A 21,929-nucleotide genomic window follows, 5' to 3' on the forward strand; every position below is an offset into this window, starting at 1 on the left:
AATAAAGGTGGATTTGAAAAAAAAAGATTAAAGTCAGTCCCAAATTATATTCATTTTATTAACCTAATATTTTAATTATAATTGGTTGTTTTTTCTATGTTTTTTACAACTCAAAAATTACATGTAAAAATAATGAATAATAAATTTGATTGTCATTTGTCCACGTTGAAAACAAAAGAAATGATGCTTTTTTACATCAACAAATAAAACGTATCAATTGTTACCAGAATGTAAATAAAAAACGACGGTGTTATATTAAAAACACGTTCGCGAACCCACATTAAATAATCAAATACAACTATAAATCATAAAATTGTAACTGGAAAAAATACACCAAAAATAAAAAAATGTGTCGTTTGTCAAGAAAATAAAAATATTGTTTTTTAAACATCCAATTTATTGATTCATTGATTTTCGAAAATACTTCTACTTTTTTTCTAAAAATTTGTTAGCAATATATTCTTGTTATTTTGTTTGAAACCATTACAAATCAACTGTATTTATACACTTTTAGATGTTTGAAAATGATTGAATAAATACTAAATGGTATTAACTTTATTTGTGTTATTGGTTGTGTTATTAATTATATTTTTTTGTATTTTATTAATTAATTATAATTATAATTCAATTATATTATTTTTACTATTTTTGATAAGTTGTGAACAGTTTCATTCAAAAAAGACATTAAAAAAAATTTACTAAATAAGTAACGTTTATGGACTGAATTTATGATAAATTAATTTAATAAGCCCATAATAATAAATTTTAAAACAAATAATGTACTTATACAAAAATAAAAACTAAATTATTCTTGCGTTATTTACCGGTTTCTTAATTATATTTTGTAATCTCGAAATGACGCATAGATATCCCAAATAATTAGGAAGTCTTTACTTAGAGCAAGGCCTTCAACATTTGGAACAATTATAAATATTTTTCTGAAAAAAACAACTTAAATACTTTTAATTTTTTTTTGCTGGAAGCTGGTTATAAATAAACTAATTGGAATAATAATATTTGTAACAGTTAGAAACTTTTCTAAATTGTCGTTTTAAAAATAAATGTGTAATTTTCATTTTAAAACAATTTTGTCGTTTTGTTGTCAAATAAATACCATTTTGACATATATCGTTACTTTAATTTAAAAAATTTTATTTATAAATTGTCCTAGATTTTTTTCTATTGTATTACATATAATGAAACATTGAATTCAGTTCAAAACATTAAGTATATAATACACGATCATATTAAAATCTTAGTTTAAAGAATTGATAATTAAAGTAATTTAAATCGTCATTTTTTTCATTAATGACATTCAATTGTTGTTTTGTAATTTAATTTAAATAAGTTTTTTGTTGATAAAATAATTATAAAATAAATCATTATTTAAAAGTGTATCTACGTTAAAATATAGGTTCTATTTTTCAACTTATTATTATTTATTACAAAGAGAGGATATATACAAAATTTAATTACACAATAACTATTTTGTATTGTTATTTTTTGATTGGAATTACATTTAGATGTTATTTGTTTTATATTTCTTTCAACAAAATTCATTATAAAATGTTCAAATGATAACCTTTAAATTTTTATTTAAATAAACAAATTAAAACATTAAATATTAAACGTTGAATGTTTTAATGTGTTAAAACACGCACTACTAACGAGCAAGATTACATTTATATAAATACAATACAACATAAATATATTACAATTTGATTTTATTTATTTTTGAATTACAATATATCTATAAAATAACATAGTTATCTGAATAAGTGTTTATCAATGTGAACAAATAAATTTTATCCAACAGCTTAATAAACAATATAATAGTTTTATCATAAACTATTACTATTTGACAAACTCTACCATTTTCATTTAAATTTATAACACAATTTACATTTTTTAATAATAATGAACGGTTCCACCGATTATATTTTTATTTAAATATTCAAAAACAGAACAGCTGTATTTTATTATTAAAAATTTAATTATTTCAAACCAATCAAAATAAATGACAACAAATGTGAGTTTCAATGATTTTATATTTTAATTCATTCTATTTTAAACATATAATATTGTTTAATAATAATATTCGCTTAAAATGTGTTATAATAATCATCATTTCATTTCAATAAAAATGTTCGAGTTTAATAAACTATTTATTTATTTCAATTTTCGTAGTATATTATCCAACATACTCAATCAAGTTATGTTGGTTTTCTTCTTCGTCATCATATTCATTTCCTTCCTCCTCATCTTCATCTTCTTCGTTTTCATCTTCTTCATTATCCATTTTTAAAGATAAAGACTGACTCATTTCAAATGAATTACCATACAACAATTCATTAACTGCCTTTACTTTTGAATCTAAAGATTTGGGTAAATACGCGTTTGGTACATAAATAGATTGGTTAATTCTGTCTGCAACGTCATTTTTTGTGTTTGGATGTTTTATATCAGCACCCCACAAAGTTTGGGAACATTGCATAGTCGTGTTCACAACGGACGTTTTTTCCATCAAAGGAAAATTGTCATCTTCGTCTTGAGATGACGAGAATTCCTCTTTCTCATCTTTATCAAGAGAATACTTTGCAATTTTCTCTTCTTTTTCCGTCTCGAGACTTTTAATTTGTTCGTCGAGTGGAGTTCGTTTAGTGTCGATGGTATTATTGTGGATTGAAATTATAAAATTAGAAACTGTGGTTTTGTCAGTTACGCGGTCGTTTGAGATGCGAGTCAAAGTTGATTTAAATGATGAGAGGAGGTTCATTAAGTTCTCGTGCATTGATTCCAATTGCAACACACCCGCATCAAATGCTTGTTGCGATTTAATAATGTCAGAATAGTGTTTTTCGGCAGTGGCAATTTGAGAGTGTGGAAGGTGTGTTGAGTAGCTTGCAAATGGAGTGATAATAAGTGACTTTTCAAAATTAGAAACAATTGGGAGTGATGAGGAACACAAATACATGATGTCATTCAATATATTTTGCATGTATTTAATAGTACGAATAATACCAAGATTTATAAATTATTTTTAAAGAGTAATTACTCAATGGTTCGAATTCATTATTATAATATTATTTCATTATTCGTTGAATTATTAAAGTTTTTTTATAATCATTTTTTTTTCAAAGTTAATGATAAATAACGATTTGATAAGATGAACTATATTTTATTATAAACACCTATTTTTTAATGGTTACTATTTTTATTAATATTTAAATTCATTTTACTATTTAATTTAAGTTATCATAACACCTTTATTTGGGATTAAATCCAGAAATTGTAAACTTTATGCGTGTAATATATGGGTGTAATTGTTTTCTGTTGTTTTTTAATTTGACTTCTTCACACCAATTGTTTTACTGATTTGAGGTTGAATGAATTGCAATATGCTTTGAACAATAAATTAAGTTGTGGTTACATTCAAATTATGGTCTAAAGTTCAAATTTGTTTTACAATCTACTGCCTCATAATGCAAAATTAAGTTTATTATTGAATTGTGTTGTCTTGATAAAATAAGTAACCAAATGATTTGTTTTATAACTGTTAGTTGTGCTCTTTTTTTATTTGCTCAATCACCATATCAATTTTAAAAACAAACATTAAATGGTTTCAATTGTTGAGTTGTATAGTGAATTTACACAACACATCATTGTTTATGTACATAAGACAATTATAATAAAGTGAATGATAAAAATATCAACCAAAAGGGCAATTGTATTTTCTACCAGAGGTTTGCAAAATCACACTCCTAATTACCCACGTCACCATTTAAAAAATCAAAATGCTTATTTTCTCTTATAAATTAGTACATTATACTACCATAATAATTATTTTGGAAACGCATGTTTTACACTTTAAAGTTTTTTATGTTTTTCATGTTTTTTATTTTTATTTTTTTGGTTTGATTATTGAATCATTAAATTATAAAATTATTAACCATTAATAATTCAAAAGTTGAATTATTTAAAATTGCAAATACCAACAATACTTGGACTAAACCAAGTAAAATAAATAAGAAGAAACTACTTTAGAATTAAAGAATTCTATTTCTTGCGTATACGTGCTGATAATACCTACATATATGATTACCCGTGTTATAAACCATGTCAGGTTCTGTCCACCATCCGAACTTTTGGAATGGTTTTACAGAGTATGCGACATTCCACAGTAAAATATCATTTGATCTGCTGTATGTTAAATTGCTTGTAAAAGTTTTTTCCCAAAACTCTTTGTTTACTGCGACACCGACTTTAGGGTAGTATTTAAATAACAAGTCGAGCTCGTGTTTGAGGCAGTCGTCGTTCATGTCTGGAAGATTATACCACCCAACTCCGTCAATATCAAGCCACATGATATTAAACTCAACGTTGTTAGTATTGATGATGTCATTCATCTGATTAACACAATCAACAAAAGTGCCTATCAGTGGGCCAACATGAAAAAATAGATCGAACTGTGATTTGGTGTAGCCTGCTGCGTAAGCGTTGGCGGCACATTTATAAAAGTTTTTGTTGATTTGGTTGTTATATGTAAATACGTCCAAAATGACAAAATCAGACATCCCATTTGCTCGGAGACAGGCATATATGGAGGCATCTTCCTGATTGGATTCTGTGCCATAATAAGTCGCCTTTGTCATAGATAAGAAGTAAACAAGAATTAGTAACATTGTGGTTAATTAGATTCAAAAATTCTTAATATTTAATGTTTTTGTTTTATTTTTTCATTAAAATGGATTCTAAGAAGAACATTATCGATGAGACAATTTACTTAACAAAAAATAATAAAGAAATATACAATATCTTTTATTATTACACAAAGTGGATAAAAAACACTTTCATATTCTTGGTGTCTTTCTCTCATTTTAATAGTCATGAATAATAATATTATAATAAATTGTATAATACATAATTCAACCTCGTACAGAAAAATGTCCCCACTTAGCTAAGACCACCTTCTTGGTAGACAGTACTATATATTCTATTTTTTTCATTATAATTCATTAATTTTTGAAAAAGAAGTTAAAAAGACTTCAATGTTTTTTATCCATTTGTATTTTAAGTGTTTAAATGTATTTAAAAACATTAGCATTAAACATTCTACTAACAATAAATAATATTGTGTTATTCCTGTTTTTGACATTTCGATCATAATAGGATGAATAAAAAAAATAAAATACAACAAATTGTGGACAATAACATGTTAATTGCATATTATTCAATTTAATTGATTAAAAAATGATTTTCACAACAACATGATTTTTTTTGGAATTCATATTAATAATTACATATTGTTATTTAATAATAATAAAAAATAATATTAATGGTTTAAATTAAAAAGTAATGAATATTAATTCATATTATCAACATTTAAAATAAACTATTATTCTAGTTTTTATTATTATTTTCTATTCAAATGTTATTAAAATGTAATTAAAACATAAATACAATATAACTCAATACCATTGAAATATGATAATAATTTGTATTTATCATATTTCAGTTGTATAATTAATTCAATATTTATTTGTATATTAAATCAGTTGAGTAAAATATATTTATAAATGATTATTTATCAATACCTGATTCAACAATAATGATTTTGTATCAAAAAATATATAAACATGTTTTTTTATCAATTTTATATAATAGTCATGTTTACATATCACAATTAAAATACACTTTCTTGTGATTAATCAAATATATGTAAATTCCAAAAAATATTCACAAAAAAACATTTTAACATTTAGAAATAGTGACTGGTTAAGAATTTATAATAAATAATATATCAAAAAATTATAAATTTAATAATTCGAAAATTAATAAAAAAACAAAAATGTTTTATAACTAAAACAACTATGAATTTCTGTATTTCAAACGATTTATATTAAAAATCTATATTTAATACGGTGTTACTAAACTTAAAAAAATAAAAACTGTAAAAATACAAATTAGATGAGCAATTTTCAAATTACATTTGTTATATGTTGTATGATAACTTGTTCCCTTTCTTACAATTATGCAATTCTCCAAGAGGGCTCCAATTATATATCATACACCCTCGACAAGTGTTATTCGGATTTGACTTCTATTTTTGTGACACCCACATCATATTTTCGCATTCTTGAAGATGTCAATGGGAAGATTTTAGTGAAGTCCGGAAGTGTTTGTAAAGACAAGCATATGATTGACGATGCCAATTTGACGTCGATCTTTTCATCATACAAATTAGTCGATGAACTTCCTTCATTCGTTTTAGTTCGTTATGACTACGGAGTCTTCCTTGGGTGTCAGTTTGGAGAAGAAAAGGCTCATCCACATGAACTTTTGATCACAGATGGATGCAATAAGAATATTTCTAGTGCAGAAGGGTACTATGTTAAATATGACGTTTCAACAGAAGATAACAGGGTTTCAATCACTAATTATTCGGATTCCGAGTGTAAAACAGTCGTAGGAAATTACGACGTAAAAATACTTGGACAATGCAGTACAGAAAACGATCGTAATGTTATGTATTCCGAAGGAAATATTAAAATGGTGATACTTTTGGTGTTCATCATTTTAATTACTTTTTAATTAACTTTAAGTTATTTCTTTTAATAATTTTTATTTGTTTTAAGACAATTAAAAAATACTATAATTAAATTGTATAAAAGTGTATAAAGTCGGTCTAAAAACATCTTCCAAACATTTTTGGATCATTAAAACCAAAAAATACTTCAAATTAATATTTTAATAATTTTTACTAAGTTTTTATGATTTTTTAATTTCTTTTTTTTAACAATTTTTGGATTTTTTTGTTAAATAAACAAACTTTATAAAATAGACAATATTATCAACTCAAATTGATATTCCTTTGATTCATAATCGAATTATTATCAATTTATTATAAGTTATGTTAAAACAATTTATAACTTATTTAAAATATATACTAAATGAAGTTATTATATATAACAATTAAATAACAAAAAATCATGGATCTAAAACAACAATTTAGACAGCAATCATTCGAGATTATTTATTTTTAGAATAATTGGTTTTAACGATCCATTACCATTTATAATTATTTAATAATCAATTTAAAACATATTATTATTTTAATGTAAAATCGAATGAATTATTGAAATATACTTTAACCCAATCCAATGTCAATTCGTTTTTGATTGCTTTTATTAACATTTAAATCATATAATTAACAATAATTTTTCATTAATAATTTTCATTCAAAATTGATATTTTTCGGACAACAAATGGTATTTAAAGAATTCAAACTGAATATTTTTTCAAAAACTAAATGCCATTCTACATAATTGATGCATTAATCGAAGACTATGTCAAAATCAAAGATACCAAAGTGACTAGAAGTTACTTTTATGTGTTGTATTGGATATTTAATATCGTTTGTTTATTTATTATATTTAAGCATCTAAACAATTTTCGCAATTAAATTTCAAATTATGAATTAATATCCGAAATGTAAAAACCACTTAAATAACTGTTTATTATATAATAAAATATTAATTTATAGATAATGTCTATATCATTTCTCATTGTTGCGTTAGAATACAACGATTACTTTAGATTTGGACTTTTCGAAGACGAAAATATGTACCTCAAAACGTACTACTCTCTTTACTCATTGATACCGCTGTATTTTGGGTCTTTCATATTTACAATTGTATGTGTTTTTGTTATGCACTTTGTTAGCAGAAAAAGAGAGGAAGCACTGTTTAACCTTCTTACATTTATTTCTGTTTTTTATTTGATCATACCACTTTCAGCGTTTGGAATTTTTATGTCTGATTACTTCGTGTACTCATATAACTTTAATTGGGAGGTCGAAAACAAAGATATTGAAAATTTCGTTTGTTTACATAATATTATATTTATATAATATTATAACCATTAAATTGCATAAAAATAATATTATAATATTTTTAAACTTTGTTAGATATAAATGATTGTGTTTTGTGATAAATAGAAATATAAAAATTTTGTGATATTATTAAAAATATAATACATATTAGATATTAAATATTTACAAATATTGGTTTATTTGATATCGACTTGTGTTGTCATTTGTAACGTTGGGACAAAACGAAATATGTCATCAATGTAAATTTTATTGATAGATATAGTCAAATAATAAATATAATTATATACAAGTAACATTCCAAATATAATGAATTATACTAATAACCAGTTTGAGTGCATTTTTTATTTTGATGTAGACATTGGCACAACTCGACGTGCTGATGATTGCTATTTGGTTGCAATGAACAAAACCAAAATTGTAAAAACAAACACAGTGGTTGTGTGTGGTGTGTTTGGATTTGTAATGTTCATTTTTGATACACTCATTTACTCAATTGTTATGAAAATGCTTAAGCCAAGCACACACCTTTTTTACAGAGATGATGCAGAGTCTGTAACTATATTACCATCTGGAAAAGAAAATATACCTATTTTGCAAACAGACAATCTCTAAAATTCACTTCTTATTTTTTTATTTGTAAACTGTTTTCCAAAAGTCTGTACTGGGGTTTCCCGAGTTTTTCCATTTATTATGTTTAAATGGAAAGAATTTGCGAACTGGTATTTTGTAGAAATTTTGAATCTTTTTTGAGTAAATAAAAAGAAAAATGGTTTTTAAAAAATATTATTTTACCTGCAAAAAATTTTAAGGACAAAATAATTCTTTATAAACAATTAAATAACGAGATTTGTATTTCTGAAAAACACGTAAATGAACCGAATAGTGCATTTTAATAAATAAAGTTATAAATTCATGTCAATTTTTTTTAAATTCATTTCTTCAATATGTTTATCATTGTATGATTTGGTCAATAATGCTGTGTCTATGTTGTATTAAATTAATGTTAATTCAAATTACGAAATCAAGGTTTAAATAAAAAAGCCGTATAAAATTCTAATATAAACTGTTTTCCAAAACTCTGTACCGTTTCCAAAATTTATATAAACCCTTTGTCATAATTTCCCGTTATTTACTATTTTTTATTTGTTTTATTTTTTTATTTTCCTATTTGTTGAACCAACAACGGTACACAGTTTAAAACCCTTAAAAATCAATACAGTTTCAATTATTGAACAAAAAATCGGGAAATCACCCAAATATTGGGTAAATCTTTCCCGATTTTCCAGGTTCGTTATTTGGTCAGTGATTCATTTTATCACTAAACGTAAGAAATATTCCATCTTTCAGATAAACATAAAATAAACGACAATAAAACAATAAACAAATGATGTTATGAAGGACATTATTGCATCAAATGATACAACACTTTAATTAATAATAAGTTTTTGTTTAATTCAACAATTAAAAAAGTAATCGATAACAAAAAACAAACCTTTAAACAATCAAGTTTATAAATCAAAAGAGTCTTAAATAAAATAAACAGTTCAAAAATAAAAAATAAAACTTTTTTAATTGTAAGTCTTAATGTTATTTTTTCTCTCTCAATGCTTGTTTTACTCATTAGTACTTTTCATTTTTATACAAAACACGACTTGGTGATTCTGTTAACATGGACATTTAATTATAAAGTCGTGTTTTATGTTTTTGGCAAATTTTGGGTTATGGTAATCAAATTTTTGATCTCAAGTTTGTTTTTTATATTTTTCAAGTAAATTTTTGGTGGAAGATTTATTTGTCAAGTAAAATTTAAAAAAGTCGGGTTCGTTATTTTGTTTTTTTGAGTAAATATTTATAACAAAAAATGAGGGTTAAGCAAAGGAAAAATTATTAAGAAATTATTTGTCTAAAAAATCGGGGCATCCCAGTACAGAGTTTTGAAAAACAGTTTATATTTAATTTTGTACGAAAATAATTGAATTATATAAGTATTTTTTTACAAATAATATCTGTATTTTTAATTTTTTGTATTTATATTTTTCAGGAAAAAACAAAAATGAAAACGGGAATTTAGTAAGTTCTAAAAATATGAGGTACAGACTTTTGGACTAAAGGGGTGGAAAACCCGCTTCAGGAAAAAACCCGCTTTTGATAATTTAATGGTTAAATGATAATATAATTATAGTTTTTTAAACAAAGTTATGCAAAAAAGAAACTTCGAGCTAAAAGTTGTTAATAAAAATGTTTGCAATTTCAATTTACTTAACCACAAAAAATGAACAAAAAATACTTTGTGTAATGTTAAGATTAGTTAAAGGAAGACAATTTTATTCAATGCTACTTGTATTGAAACAATACAAAAGCCAAACAGATGCCAAAATATTTGCAAAATCGATAATTTGAAAAATGAAGAAAATAGTTTAACATTTTTTAGAATTATGAATTGTACATCGATGGAGCTGATAGTTGTGCTGGATTGGATGATGGGATTATAGTTGAAATGAATAAATCTATCGGAATAAATGGTGCAACATATTTTTGATAAACAATGAAATGGATCTTTTGGTGTGCAACATATTGACTATAACTAATGTGAGAATTATTTTAAATGAAATTAAAGTCGAAATGATTAATTTTAAGCGCAACAATCATTGTCGAAAAATAAAAATTGTATATTATTGTAATAAATGTAGTATTGGTCATAAATATTGTACAACATACTTTGAAACAAAAAAGTGTTCCATCTCCAAAAATATCAAAGATATTACAAATAATTATGAAAATACAAGTCTCTTTATAAAAAATTAAAAGGATTTAAGATATTTCAACTAAGTTCGAAAAACACCAAAGAATACATATCGTTGAATAGAAACAACGATATCAACAAGAAAGTTATCTTAAAAAATCGATTTGATTTTTTTAAAAAACGGCTGCTTCATTCAAAAAACTAATACCACAACATAAAATTTTCCAAAAATATTCACCTGCGTTTGCTAAAAAAAAATCCGACCATCATAAAACGCGTTTGATGGTATAATGGGAGCAATAATATTATTATAACTTTTTTACCCTTTTTGTTCACCAAAACAATTCCACCAATTTTTTCATTTTAAAATTAATGTTAACATATGTTGTTAATAAAATCTATATTATATATACAAATTTATAATTTATGTATTTAGCATTTGATTTTTAATCACATCTTTCATAATCAACACTTCATTTATCAGTTTAAGATAAATCAAATAACTGTAAATAATTTTGTTAAAATATTTTATTTTTTTTAATCATTGAACGAAAATTAAATAATTTATTTCAATCACTTTTGAATCTACTTATTTTTCCTCATTCATTTAAAAAAACATTGACATAGTTCACTTTACACCTTCTAATTTATTATTAACAAATTTTTTAATTGTATTATTTTTAGTAGGATATTTTATAGTGCTATCATATTTATAATTGTTGTTATTATCAATTTACACACTTTTAATTGTTGTTATAAATACAAGTTTCTTCAAACTTTACAAAATTTAATAAAAAAAACAAATTTATTACCAAAATCGTAAAGTTGTCAATTCGAAAGTATTAAAACAATTGATAAAAACAATTTAAACCAACTGAGTTAATTATTCGATTAAAGTAATATTAATTCCCGTAAATGAATCCTTGCAAAACTCCGTTGAACGATACAAGCAGACCTCCTTAAGTGAAACACATCCTTGAAAACAAATTTGTCCAATACTTTTCAAGCTTTTTGGGAAGTTAATACGACTGAGTTCCCGACAATTTAAAAATGCATTCCAATATATATTTTCAATTTGAGGTGGCAATGTCACTTCTTTAAGACTTTTGCACTCTTGGAAACAGAATCTGTAGATTATTTTAAGACTGTTTGGTAACACTATTTTACTCAAATTGTCGCAGTGACCAAAACATGATTCACCCAATTCTGTGATACCTTTAGGAACACTGATTTCCTTTAACGAACGACATCCATTAAAACAGTGCTCAGGAAGTTCTCCCAAACAAACGAGAAAAGTGACTGCACTCAACTGTCTGCAATTGTCAAAACAACTCATTCCAATGTGCTCGATTCTTCCACTAATGTTTACCTCAAGCAAATTTTTACAATAAAAGAAACAGTTGTCTCCAATGTTATACACTGTTGGTGGAAGTGTTATGGATGTTAAAGAATTTTCATCAGCGTAACAAGACGTTTCTAGTGACATCACATTTGTGGGAATATCGCCTTTTAACAATTCTCTGTCTTTTCGTGTTAAACAAACTTTTTTGAACACAAAAATGTTGTTTTGTGGGAATTGTGTAATACCGAATTCCACTTGATACCAAATGTTTACTTTGTAGAAATTAAATTCAGTGATGTTTGAAAAGACGGCGTTTTCTTTTGTAAAAATTTGGTAACCAAAGTGTTCATCGGTTTTGTTCCAAATGTTTAATGTTTCTATTTGGGGGAAATGTTTTATCATCTTTTTTGTTATGGGAATTGGATTAATGTGAAACCTGTTTAGTGTATTTTTAAATTTTGTGCAGACTTGTTCAAACGCGATAAAATCGTTTAGAGATGCAAAATATTTTGATACAATCATTCCTGTAAATACGTCCAAACGTTTCATTTATTTTTAAAATGTTAGTTTAAATTATTTAGTTTAAATGTTCGTCAAAATATCAAAAATGTTGTTTTACAATAAAAACTATAATTTAATATTTATAATCGTTACAAATAATAATATGTTTTATTGTTTATTTATTTACAATAGTCATGTTTAATATTGAAAGAGTGTGTTTGATTATTTAACTATAAGCAAAAGTATAATATAAAATTCTGTTTTTTAAATTAAAAATGTTGTGTCTGTTAATAAAATAAATAATAAGTTATAGTTGTTTTCAATTATAGTATCTTAATTATATTTTATTATTTATTGTTATTATTTGTTTGAATAACTTTGTATAGATTATGTTTACTATGGTTTGTGTTTACACCCATAATGTTTTTAAGCAATATACTCATGACTAAAAAACAAAAATAAGTATAAAACATAATTAAAAATAAACATTTCGCCTTTTGTTTAGCCTTTTTACAACACGTTTTTTGAAAAAAAAAGTCTTTGAAATTTTTATCAATGTTTTTCATAACCCGATTTTTTGTTCACTAACAGTAGGAGAAATGAACGAAGATCATTAGAACAATTAGGGCAACTTTAGTAAAAAATGTGAAACAGTAAAAAATACATTTTTGGGACAAAACCCTTAATTGACTATAACATTATTTAAATAACATTATTTAAATAACAAAAATTCAAATAACATTTCATTAATAACATAATACAACTTGAGAGGTCTGGTATCGCTCAAACTGGTTGTCTTCTATTATGTTAATAGATACTAACGTATTAAGAATACAGATAAGAATGAAACAAACAGTATGAAATAAATAGTTTTTTTTCGATTTTTTCTTTAACACTTAATTAATTATACAAGAAAAAAAACTTCAAGTCAATTATTTCTAATTTGATATTTTAGTTTTGGTTAAAATACTTTAATAAAAATAGCTCAAAAACCAAATAGCACAAAAACGACCTGCAAACAATAAAAATGGTTTCTAAAAACTATTTATTTCTTTACAATTCATATTTAAAATAACATGACAACAATATATTGTGGTTTGCCGGTTGTTTTTTCCTTGCCAGACAATTTTGGGGTATCGGTATTGGTGTTTTTTGTCAATTATTTAAAAGTATGCTAATATATTTATATACATAACAAACTTTTTTTTACTTTGGTATCAGTTGATAAAAATTTTAATAGATAATAAAATACTTAATTTAACATGCGCTTGTTATTTTTTTGGTAATTTTTTTTTGAAAAGTGTTTCCACTTTTTTATTTGTAAACACAATAAACTACTTTTCAACAAACTTTGAATTCACTAATTTACATGAAAAATGAAAGTCTTTTTATCTTCTTCTTATCTTGTGTTTTCGTTTTAGTTTTAATGTTGTTTGTGATTACATTAAAGCCATCCAAATATCGTTATACAATTATACCTAATTCAACAATACAAAATGCAATAACTTTTAATTACACAACTCCAAATTATCACAACCAAATAATATCAACAACACATTTCAATTACAGTGGAGTCTGTAGCAATGTTTTTAAATATCAACCAAACAACAAAAGGGACTTGTGGCTTACAGCTGTTGGTGTCACAAGTGATAGTTATTACAAGAAAATCATGAAAGACGTTCCTCTTGTGCTTGGTCTTGCTCATTCATCGATTCCACATGCAGATAAAGTGATTATACTTTTCAAAGGATACAACTACTCTGAACTTATTACACTTGCTCATAAGAACGGATTCAAAACACTTGAAGTTGACATGTCTTACATCAAGAAGTGTCAAGACGCCTCAAAGCGATTTTTTGCATTCAAGGAATACATCCAAAACAACACTGAGAAATACGACAGGGTACTTATTAGTGACTTTCGGGATGTGTTCATATTTGCAGACTTTTTTGCAACATTTTCATCAAATGATCTATTTTTCACGCCTGAGTGCACTTATGGAGGTAAAAGTTGTGTCACACTAAACGAATGGAGTAACAAAATATGGATGAGAAAGGGATTTGGTCAGAAGGTGTCTGATGGGTATGTTAAGAATTCATCGTTATTAATTAATGTTGGGACAACATTTGGAGGAACTGAACAGGTGTTAAATTACGTCAAACTAATGACAGAAACAATGAAGCCTGAAAGATATTCAGAATGGGGTCATGACCAAGCAGTCCACAACTACATCTTTTACACACACTACTTTAATCAAAGGTACAATTTTTATATCGAAAATTTGAAAGAAAAAACAATTGAAAACACACATAAAAATTATATTCTGGATAGATGCTCACAAAGATTTTGTTTTAAAGAAATTGGAACAATTGTGTACGATTCACAAAAGAAGACACTGTTTACAAAAGAAACTCGTTGTGCCCCCGTGTTAAGACACAAAATTAGTGCTTATGGATTAAAATTAGATTGGGATGGAGTTGCTCAAAACTTATAATTAAATTATTTATTATAATTTTATTATAATAAAATTGATATGTCAATAAAAAAGAATAATTCGTTGAAATGTTTGTATTTATTTAACACGTTGGAGCTTTCTTTTTTCTGTTTTATATAAAAAAAACAAAAAAGTTAATGTTTTATTTATTTGCCGAGTGTAAAAAATACAAAAGAGAAAAAACTAGTTTAAGTTCTCTTTGTGGTTTATTATACTTATGATTTTAGTAAAATTAATATTCAATTAATAACAAAAATAACTAAGATATTCAAATTGTTTTTATTTTAAAATATCTCTGAGTGTTTTTATAATAAAAAACAGAACGCTTAAAGGACAAGCGTTTGTAATAATTGTTTTGTCGGCACTCAAACATTTCGTCAATTTAATTCACACAAATTTATAGAGTGTTGTTTTAAAATTAAATGTACAAACTCTTACGATAAGCAAGAATGGCTCTTTAATCTACCTGTTTCCAACTTAATTGATATAAAAATTGTTTAAATTATTCAATCAACAATTGTGAATAACAATGAGCTTCATAAGAGCGTGGTCGTTTTAAAATGCTTTTCAATGATAGCCCACTTGATTTCAATGTTTTGGACACCAGCCAATTAAAGAACTCACGCCCTAGTAAACGTCGTCCAACAAAAATTTGTTGACATCGTTTGTGTCATTAACATTTTTTTGTGCAATAACATTTACTTTGACAACAAGACAAGTTGGTAGTAAGAATAATAATTTTACAAAACAAAAAAAAATACAAACTGATCTCGGGAATTTCTTTTTACGTTAATCAAAGACGTGGTGTAGAGACATCAAACATTAAATTTGTATAAATTATAAAATTCTGTTTTTTTGTTTAAAATTATTAAAAAACAACCGCAAAATAGCTTTTTGAAAATGGCAGAGTGTCCATACGTAGTATTATAAATTAAAAAAAACGTTAGAAAACAGAAAACGTTTAAAATTGACAGTAGTAAATTTAACATAAAACCTCTCCATGGTTGTTTTTGATACTTGTATTTAATTTTATTAATAAGTGATTATTATTTATATGGTCATAATAGTTTTGTGAAATATTATTTTTATTTAATATTTATTTACACCAAAAACATTAATTATTAAAAGAATACAAAAACGTTGTTAATTTTTAACTATAATTTTATCAATTTAAAAAACTATTAACTTTTTATTGTTTACAATAAGCTATAACTATAACATATACTGACACCTTTTTAGATGCCACGGAGTTGGACAAAAACCAAATCTCAACCAACACTGATTTTATTCTCTATTTTCAATTTATAGTACATGCCAATGATTGGTCAAAAAACAAATGTATCAAAATCTTATATGTCTGAAATTTAGGAACAAAGACAAGTAATTACTGGTGACTTATTAGTTTTTATATTGTAGGAAAATTAATAAAAAATCCATAAAAATATTTTGCAATAATTCTAAATGGTTTTTAACAATTTCCTGAAATATTCCAGTTAAGTTATTTAAAAATGGCAGTACAACTTTTTAAGTTCGTTTGTTTTTTTTATTGTAATAAAAACAACACATGTCTAATTCTTGTATAACATTTTCACTATTTTTTAAATTAAATTAATTATAAAATAAATTATTTATATTATTATATTAAATCATCACTTATTTTCCAATTTTACTTTTTAACTTTTCAAAAAAAATATAAAAGTAATAGTTTAATTATTAATTAATTTATCTTTATTAAAAAAAACAAAAACTCCCAAATTGATAGTTGTTGTTTTGCTGTGAAGAATTTTATTTAAACTTGTAAAAAAAATTAAATAAGAAGTAAAAATAAACTATACAATAATAAAAATCTTTTTTCATTTTTTTCTAACAAACAATTGGAACAATGTTTAGGGTTTTTTGTGTAAAAACAAATTCAAAATTACTTTGTATATTAATAAAAATTATATTTATAATAATAATTAAACTATAAAAAAAATAACAAATTATGGAAATATAATTTCGAAATTTTTTCTCTTGAATCGTAATAGGACAAAATGAATTATTTTATAATTGTTTTCATTTATGATAACTTGGAAATTATAGTTTTTAATTAATATTGGTGTTTAGCAGTACTTGAATGGAATTGAAGTTGCATTTCAAACACTTTAACCATTTTAAACATTTTAAATAATTAAACGCTAAAACGCAACCAAAAACCCGTGTAAAACGAAAAAAAAAACAAGAACTTTTATTCATAATGAAATTTTATCTTGTTGTTCAGATTCTTTCTTTACTTTTTGTGTTCTTTATATTTGCTTTTGTTGTTTCGACTGACAACAGTATTCACAAATTTTCTGTTACAAACAATTCCAACGTTATTATAAATCACATCATAGAAAATAAAAACAATGATAAACACGGCGAAACACACAAGGAAGTCACATACACAGACACATATCTCAACGTCTCCAACTTCAATTACACTGGCAAGTGTTCTGAAGTGTTCAAATACAAGAAAAACAATCCTCGCGACTTATTTTTAACAGCAATTTACTTCAAAAATCCAAATGTTTGGTTTACTATCAAAGATAGAGCAGTTCGCTGTTTAAAAGTAGCTCAGTCTGGTATACCCAAAGCCACCAGAAAAGTTCTTCTTCTTTCTGATGATGAAATTCCAGACTTTACAAAGACGATGAATGAGTTGGGAGTTTCAGTTGAAAACCATCCAATTAACACGACTTTCACCAATGGCGCCGTTTTAAGGTATTTTGCTGCGTACGACTATTTAACACAAAATCAAGAGAAATACGACCGAGTCGTATTTGGCGATTTTAAAGACATTTACTTCTTTGCGGATGGGTTTGCCACATTTGATGTGAACGACTTGATTTTCTTGATGGAATGCAAAGCCGTTGATAATACGAAGACGTGCGTCACACTTGCAGAACCGACTAACAGAAGGTGGATACAAACGTCTTTTGGAAAGGCAATTGCAGACGGCTATGCAAACAATAGAACTTTTCTGTCGAATGTTGGTGTTGTTCTTGGGGGGACGGCGAAGTTGCTGAAGTACATTGAAATATTTAAAGATAATGTTATACCTGAAAAGGCAGATAACTGGGGACACGACCAAGCTCTCCATAACAAGTTGTTGTATTCGGGATATTTTGAGAGTCTGAATTACACTAAAGATTATTGTACACAACGTGTGTGCTTTAGTGAAGATAAAAGTGTTGTTTGGGACGCTAAAAATAAGGCTTTATATACAAGAGGAACAGGGTGTGCTCCTGTTATTCGGCATAAAATATGGTTCAATAATAGGAGAATATATTATGAATAAGAACGGAAAATAGAGAAGTGACAGATTAGTTCAAATTTAATTGGTACTCGTTTTGTTACAGTTTAAATAACATCATACGTAATTCAAGTGGCTAAAAATAACCAGAACATCATAATAATATTTAATATTTAATCATTTTAATAAAAGTTTATGCAAAACAAATAAAATATTGTAATAAACATTATACAGATGTGGTAGTAAGGTTTTGACTATGCTTTCAACTAATAATTAAAAAATTCTATACTATTGTATAAATTAAAAATGAAAAGTTATATTTGGACCATGTTTTAAAAATAAAATAGGAAACTTGTTCGTTACTATTCAATTAGTAATTAAATAATAAATCGAAACCTTGCTTTTGTCGAAACTTTAGTCCCACATCTGTTTGTTGATATATTCTTAATAAAACTAAAGTGTTATTATTATCATTCATTGAAATTATATGTTATGGTTAATAATCATTATAAATTAATGTTTACTTTTTTTAATAAATTAAAACATTTGAATAATTATTATTCTTTTAAATATATTGGCAGAATAGAATTTATTATATTTTTGTATTATATAAAAGAAATGGCAGATTACAATTAGTTTCCAATTGTATTAATTATTATTAAAATATGTTACGTATACGAAGCAAAATAAAATGTATACGACATTAAAGTATTTGATTGATATAATGATAGTTTTCTTTTATCAATTATAAAATATGTACAATTTCTAAATGATATAACAATTTTAACAATTAACATATGAAATTTTATATAAAATAATCAAAATCGTTGGTATTATAAGAAATTTAATTCTGCCCACTTTAGTATTATTTTTTCTTAAGTAAATTAAATTTTTATTTATCAGTCAAAAACATATCGTATAATTTTGCATTTTTGGAAAGAAACAAACCATTGGAATAATTATCTTTGATTTAAATTTTGGAGAGTACCAACCACTTCTTGGATTGTCAGTCTTTTTTCTTGTTCTTGTACCCAACACTTCGAAATTAAATCATTCATTTCTTTTGAAATATTTGTTATATTCTCAAGCCGTTTGCCTGAAGTAATGAAGTCAGCAATGCCCCACGCAAATTTGAATCTTACATCGTCTTTTTGATACGCCATTTTCCAAGAAAAACATTCATATAAAGTGACTCCAAAAGAAAATACATCGGCACTTTTCTTGTACTTCTTTTTATTTAACACCTCTGGTGCCATATATTTTGGTGTTCCAATTCCCTTAGTGAAAGTCATGTTAGTCATCAACATGTTAATGTTTCTTGCGCTTCCAAAATCAGTCAACTTTGCATTCACTTTTTCGTTTGGATCAAGTGAAAATATCAAGAAATTGTCTGGTTTGATGTCCCTGTGTAAGATCCCATTTTCATGTAAATACAAAATCCCTTCAGCTCCATTCAACATGAATTTAACTCTCAAATTTAAGTCAATTTCATTTGAATTTTTGTGTTTCATTAAGTCTTGTATCGACCCATATTTTGCAAATTCGGTGACCATGCAGATTTTATTGGGTACAAAAACAGCACCAAAGAAATGAACCAAATACTCACTTCTGAATTTATCTAACATCGACACCTCATTTTCAAATTCTTCCATGTTTTTGGCAGTCTGTTTGGATTCTTTCATTTTCTTGATAGCAACATCGTTACCTCTGTAAAGTCCTTTGTAAACTATACCAAAAGATCCTTCGCCAAGTTTTTTCGTTTCTTCGATTTCTTGGTAAAACAATTTAGTCGAGTTTTCGGTGTTGGTTTCAATTGCAATTTTTCCTTCTTTTATTTCTCCACTGTTTATGTCCAGTCCAGTCACCAGCACATTATCAACAATTTTACAGGAACAAAGCGGCTTAATAAATATCTCAAATTCACAAGCAAACCCTCTTTTAAGTGTCACAATTGATGGCACTGTTCTAATTTCATAGTAATCACATCCAGATATAACACTAAACTGCACTTTTAATTTGTGCTTCGACATGTTTCCAATGCAAATCAAGTCTCGACTCTCTTGATCTACCGGGAGTAACTCTGTGTCTATATCAAACATTAATTTGTTTTTGTTTACCATTATTTTGTCACTTAAATTTATCATTGGTACATTCGAGCGATTCATCTTAAATATACACACATTTTTTTCTTTTAAAATTTTTTTATGCTTTTCAAGAGCATAGAACACAAGTAATATCACAACAATTATAATGAATATTAGTATTGCAAAAACAGCAATTGGTATTCCTAGTATAACACCATATTTGGTTCGTTTGTCACAAGAGAGTTTGTCATCACTTAAAACGTAATTATTTGCACAAGATGAACATTTGTTCTTTAATGAAGATATGCAATTTGTAATTGTTGAATAATGGACACATTTGTCATTGGATAAAATGTTATTATCACTACAATTTAAACATTTTTCTTTTGTGCATGAAACACATTCTTTATCACATTTAAAACACAAATTTTCGTTATTATAAAAACCATTTTCACATGACACACAACCATCTATCGTTTTATTCAAGCAGTTTTCTAATGAATTCAAAGTGTCACACAGTTTAGTTATATTAAATGGTGTTCTATAATAACCATCATTGCATGTCATACAAACACCTTCATTTGTACACGTTTCACAGGATATGTCACATTTGTTACATTGTTTCCCATCTGTTGTTCTCATGTATCCAGGTTTACAAACAACACAGCCGGTGTATGTCGACATTAACACGTCACAAACAGCTGTCAAGTTATTGATGTTTATACATTTTCCTTTAGAAACATATGAGTATTGATCACACTTTGTGCAATTTGTCGAATTGTAACAATTTATACATGGATATTGACATTGTATACATTCATTGTTTGATAAATAAAACCCATCTAAACAACGTGTACAACCTTTTGGCGTTTTTTCAATACAATTTGAAGTTTTTTGAATATCTCTTTTTAATTTTAAAGGAATTCGATTTGTTTCATTATTTGCGATTACACAACACAACTTTTGATTTAAAAAATAACCATTTTCACATTCAAAACATCCATTATTGATTAAATTGATATAAAGACATTTCGAATAATTTTCATTTTCAGTTCTGTTTTTACAGCCATCCACATCTTTGTAAAACCCATCTATACATTGTCTACAATAAATGGAGTAATTTTTGCAATTGATTTGGTCTTGTTGAAAACATTTACCATCCGAATTTATATTTGAATTACACACAATACAAACATTTTTATTTTGAATATGGCAGTCTTTATTATTATCAACACATGTACCATTTAAAACATAAGAATAGTTTGAACAACCAATACAATAACTTCCATTTGTTGCAGTACAATTGACATCTTTAAAACAAATGTTATCATTTGATATAGTATAATTATTGGCACATTTAAAATCAATTTCTTTATCGTTATAAAAATAACAATGATGTGCTTGTGTACATATTTTTATGTTGTTTAAATTTTGAACTGCGTATGATTCTTTTGCCAAAAAACAAAATGCGTTTCGAGATATATTACAATTTGAAATTGTACCACATTGAGTATCATTTTTACAATATATGCAAGTATTGTTGTTTTTGTTATTAATTTGATATTTACAGTTATTTTTGATAGAACAATTACCATCGGAA

General features: G+C 25.6%; 7 protein-coding genes across 7 annotated transcripts; 3 read left to right on the forward strand and 4 right to left on the reverse strand.

Annotated features, from left to right (window-relative positions):
- Positions 1–2,191: 2,191 nt before the first annotated feature.
- On the reverse strand, positions 2,192–2,998 carry EIN_116430 (hypothetical protein; the record flags this gene model as incomplete). Its single annotated transcript, XM_004261255.1, has 1 exon — positions 2,192–2,998. The coding sequence occupies one exon, from the start codon at positions 2,996–2,998 to the stop codon at positions 2,192–2,194; it is 807 nt and encodes a 268-aa protein (XP_004261303.1).
- Positions 2,999–4,046: 1,048 nt separating this feature from the next.
- On the reverse strand, positions 4,047–4,652 carry EIN_116440 (hypothetical protein; the record flags this gene model as incomplete). Its single annotated transcript, XM_004261256.1, has 1 exon — positions 4,047–4,652. One exon carries the CDS (start codon positions 4,650–4,652, stop codon positions 4,047–4,049), a length of 606 nt encoding a protein of 201 aa, XP_004261304.1.
- Positions 4,653–5,967: 1,315 nt separating this feature from the next.
- On the forward strand, positions 5,968–6,591 carry EIN_116450 (hypothetical protein; the record flags this gene model as incomplete). Its single annotated transcript, XM_004261257.1, has 1 exon — positions 5,968–6,591. The coding sequence occupies one exon, from the start codon at positions 5,968–5,970 to the stop codon at positions 6,589–6,591; it is 624 nt and encodes a 207-aa protein (XP_004261305.1).
- Positions 6,592–11,517: 4,926 nt separating this feature from the next.
- EIN_116460 (hypothetical protein) lies at positions 11,518–12,525 on the reverse strand (the record flags this gene model as incomplete). The annotated part of the gene is made up of 1 exon (XM_004261258.1): positions 11,518–12,525. One exon carries the CDS (start codon positions 12,523–12,525, stop codon positions 11,518–11,520), a length of 1,008 nt encoding a protein of 335 aa, XP_004261306.1.
- Positions 12,526–13,553: 1,028 nt separating this feature from the next.
- On the forward strand, positions 13,554–14,971 carry EIN_116470 (hypothetical protein; the record flags this gene model as incomplete). Its single annotated transcript, XM_004261259.1, has 2 exons — positions 13,554–13,624; positions 13,861–14,971. The coding sequence occupies 2 exons, from the start codon at positions 13,554–13,556 to the stop codon at positions 14,969–14,971; spliced, it is 1,182 nt and encodes a 393-aa protein (XP_004261307.1).
- Positions 14,972–17,207: 2,236 nt separating this feature from the next.
- Positions 17,208–18,290, forward strand: EIN_116480 (hypothetical protein; the record flags this gene model as incomplete). Its single annotated transcript, XM_004261260.1, has 1 exon — positions 17,208–18,290. The coding sequence occupies one exon, from the start codon at positions 17,208–17,210 to the stop codon at positions 18,288–18,290; it is 1,083 nt and encodes a 360-aa protein (XP_004261308.1).
- A 914-nt stretch (positions 18,291–19,204) lies between these two features.
- Positions 19,205–20,344, reverse strand: EIN_116490 (serine/threonine protein kinase HT1, putative; the record flags this gene model as incomplete). The annotated part of the gene is made up of 1 exon (XM_004261261.1): positions 19,205–20,344. One exon carries the CDS (start codon positions 20,342–20,344, stop codon positions 19,205–19,207), a length of 1,140 nt encoding a protein of 379 aa, XP_004261309.1.
- Between the last annotated feature and the right edge of the window lie 1,585 nt (positions 20,345–21,929).

This window comes from Entamoeba invadens (genome assembly GCF_000330505.1).
Source record: "Entamoeba invadens IP1 unplaced genomic scaffold scaff_1105074724893, whole genome shotgun sequence".
Classification (NCBI taxonomy): Eukaryota; Evosea; order Mastigamoebida; family Endamoebidae; genus Entamoeba; species Entamoeba invadens.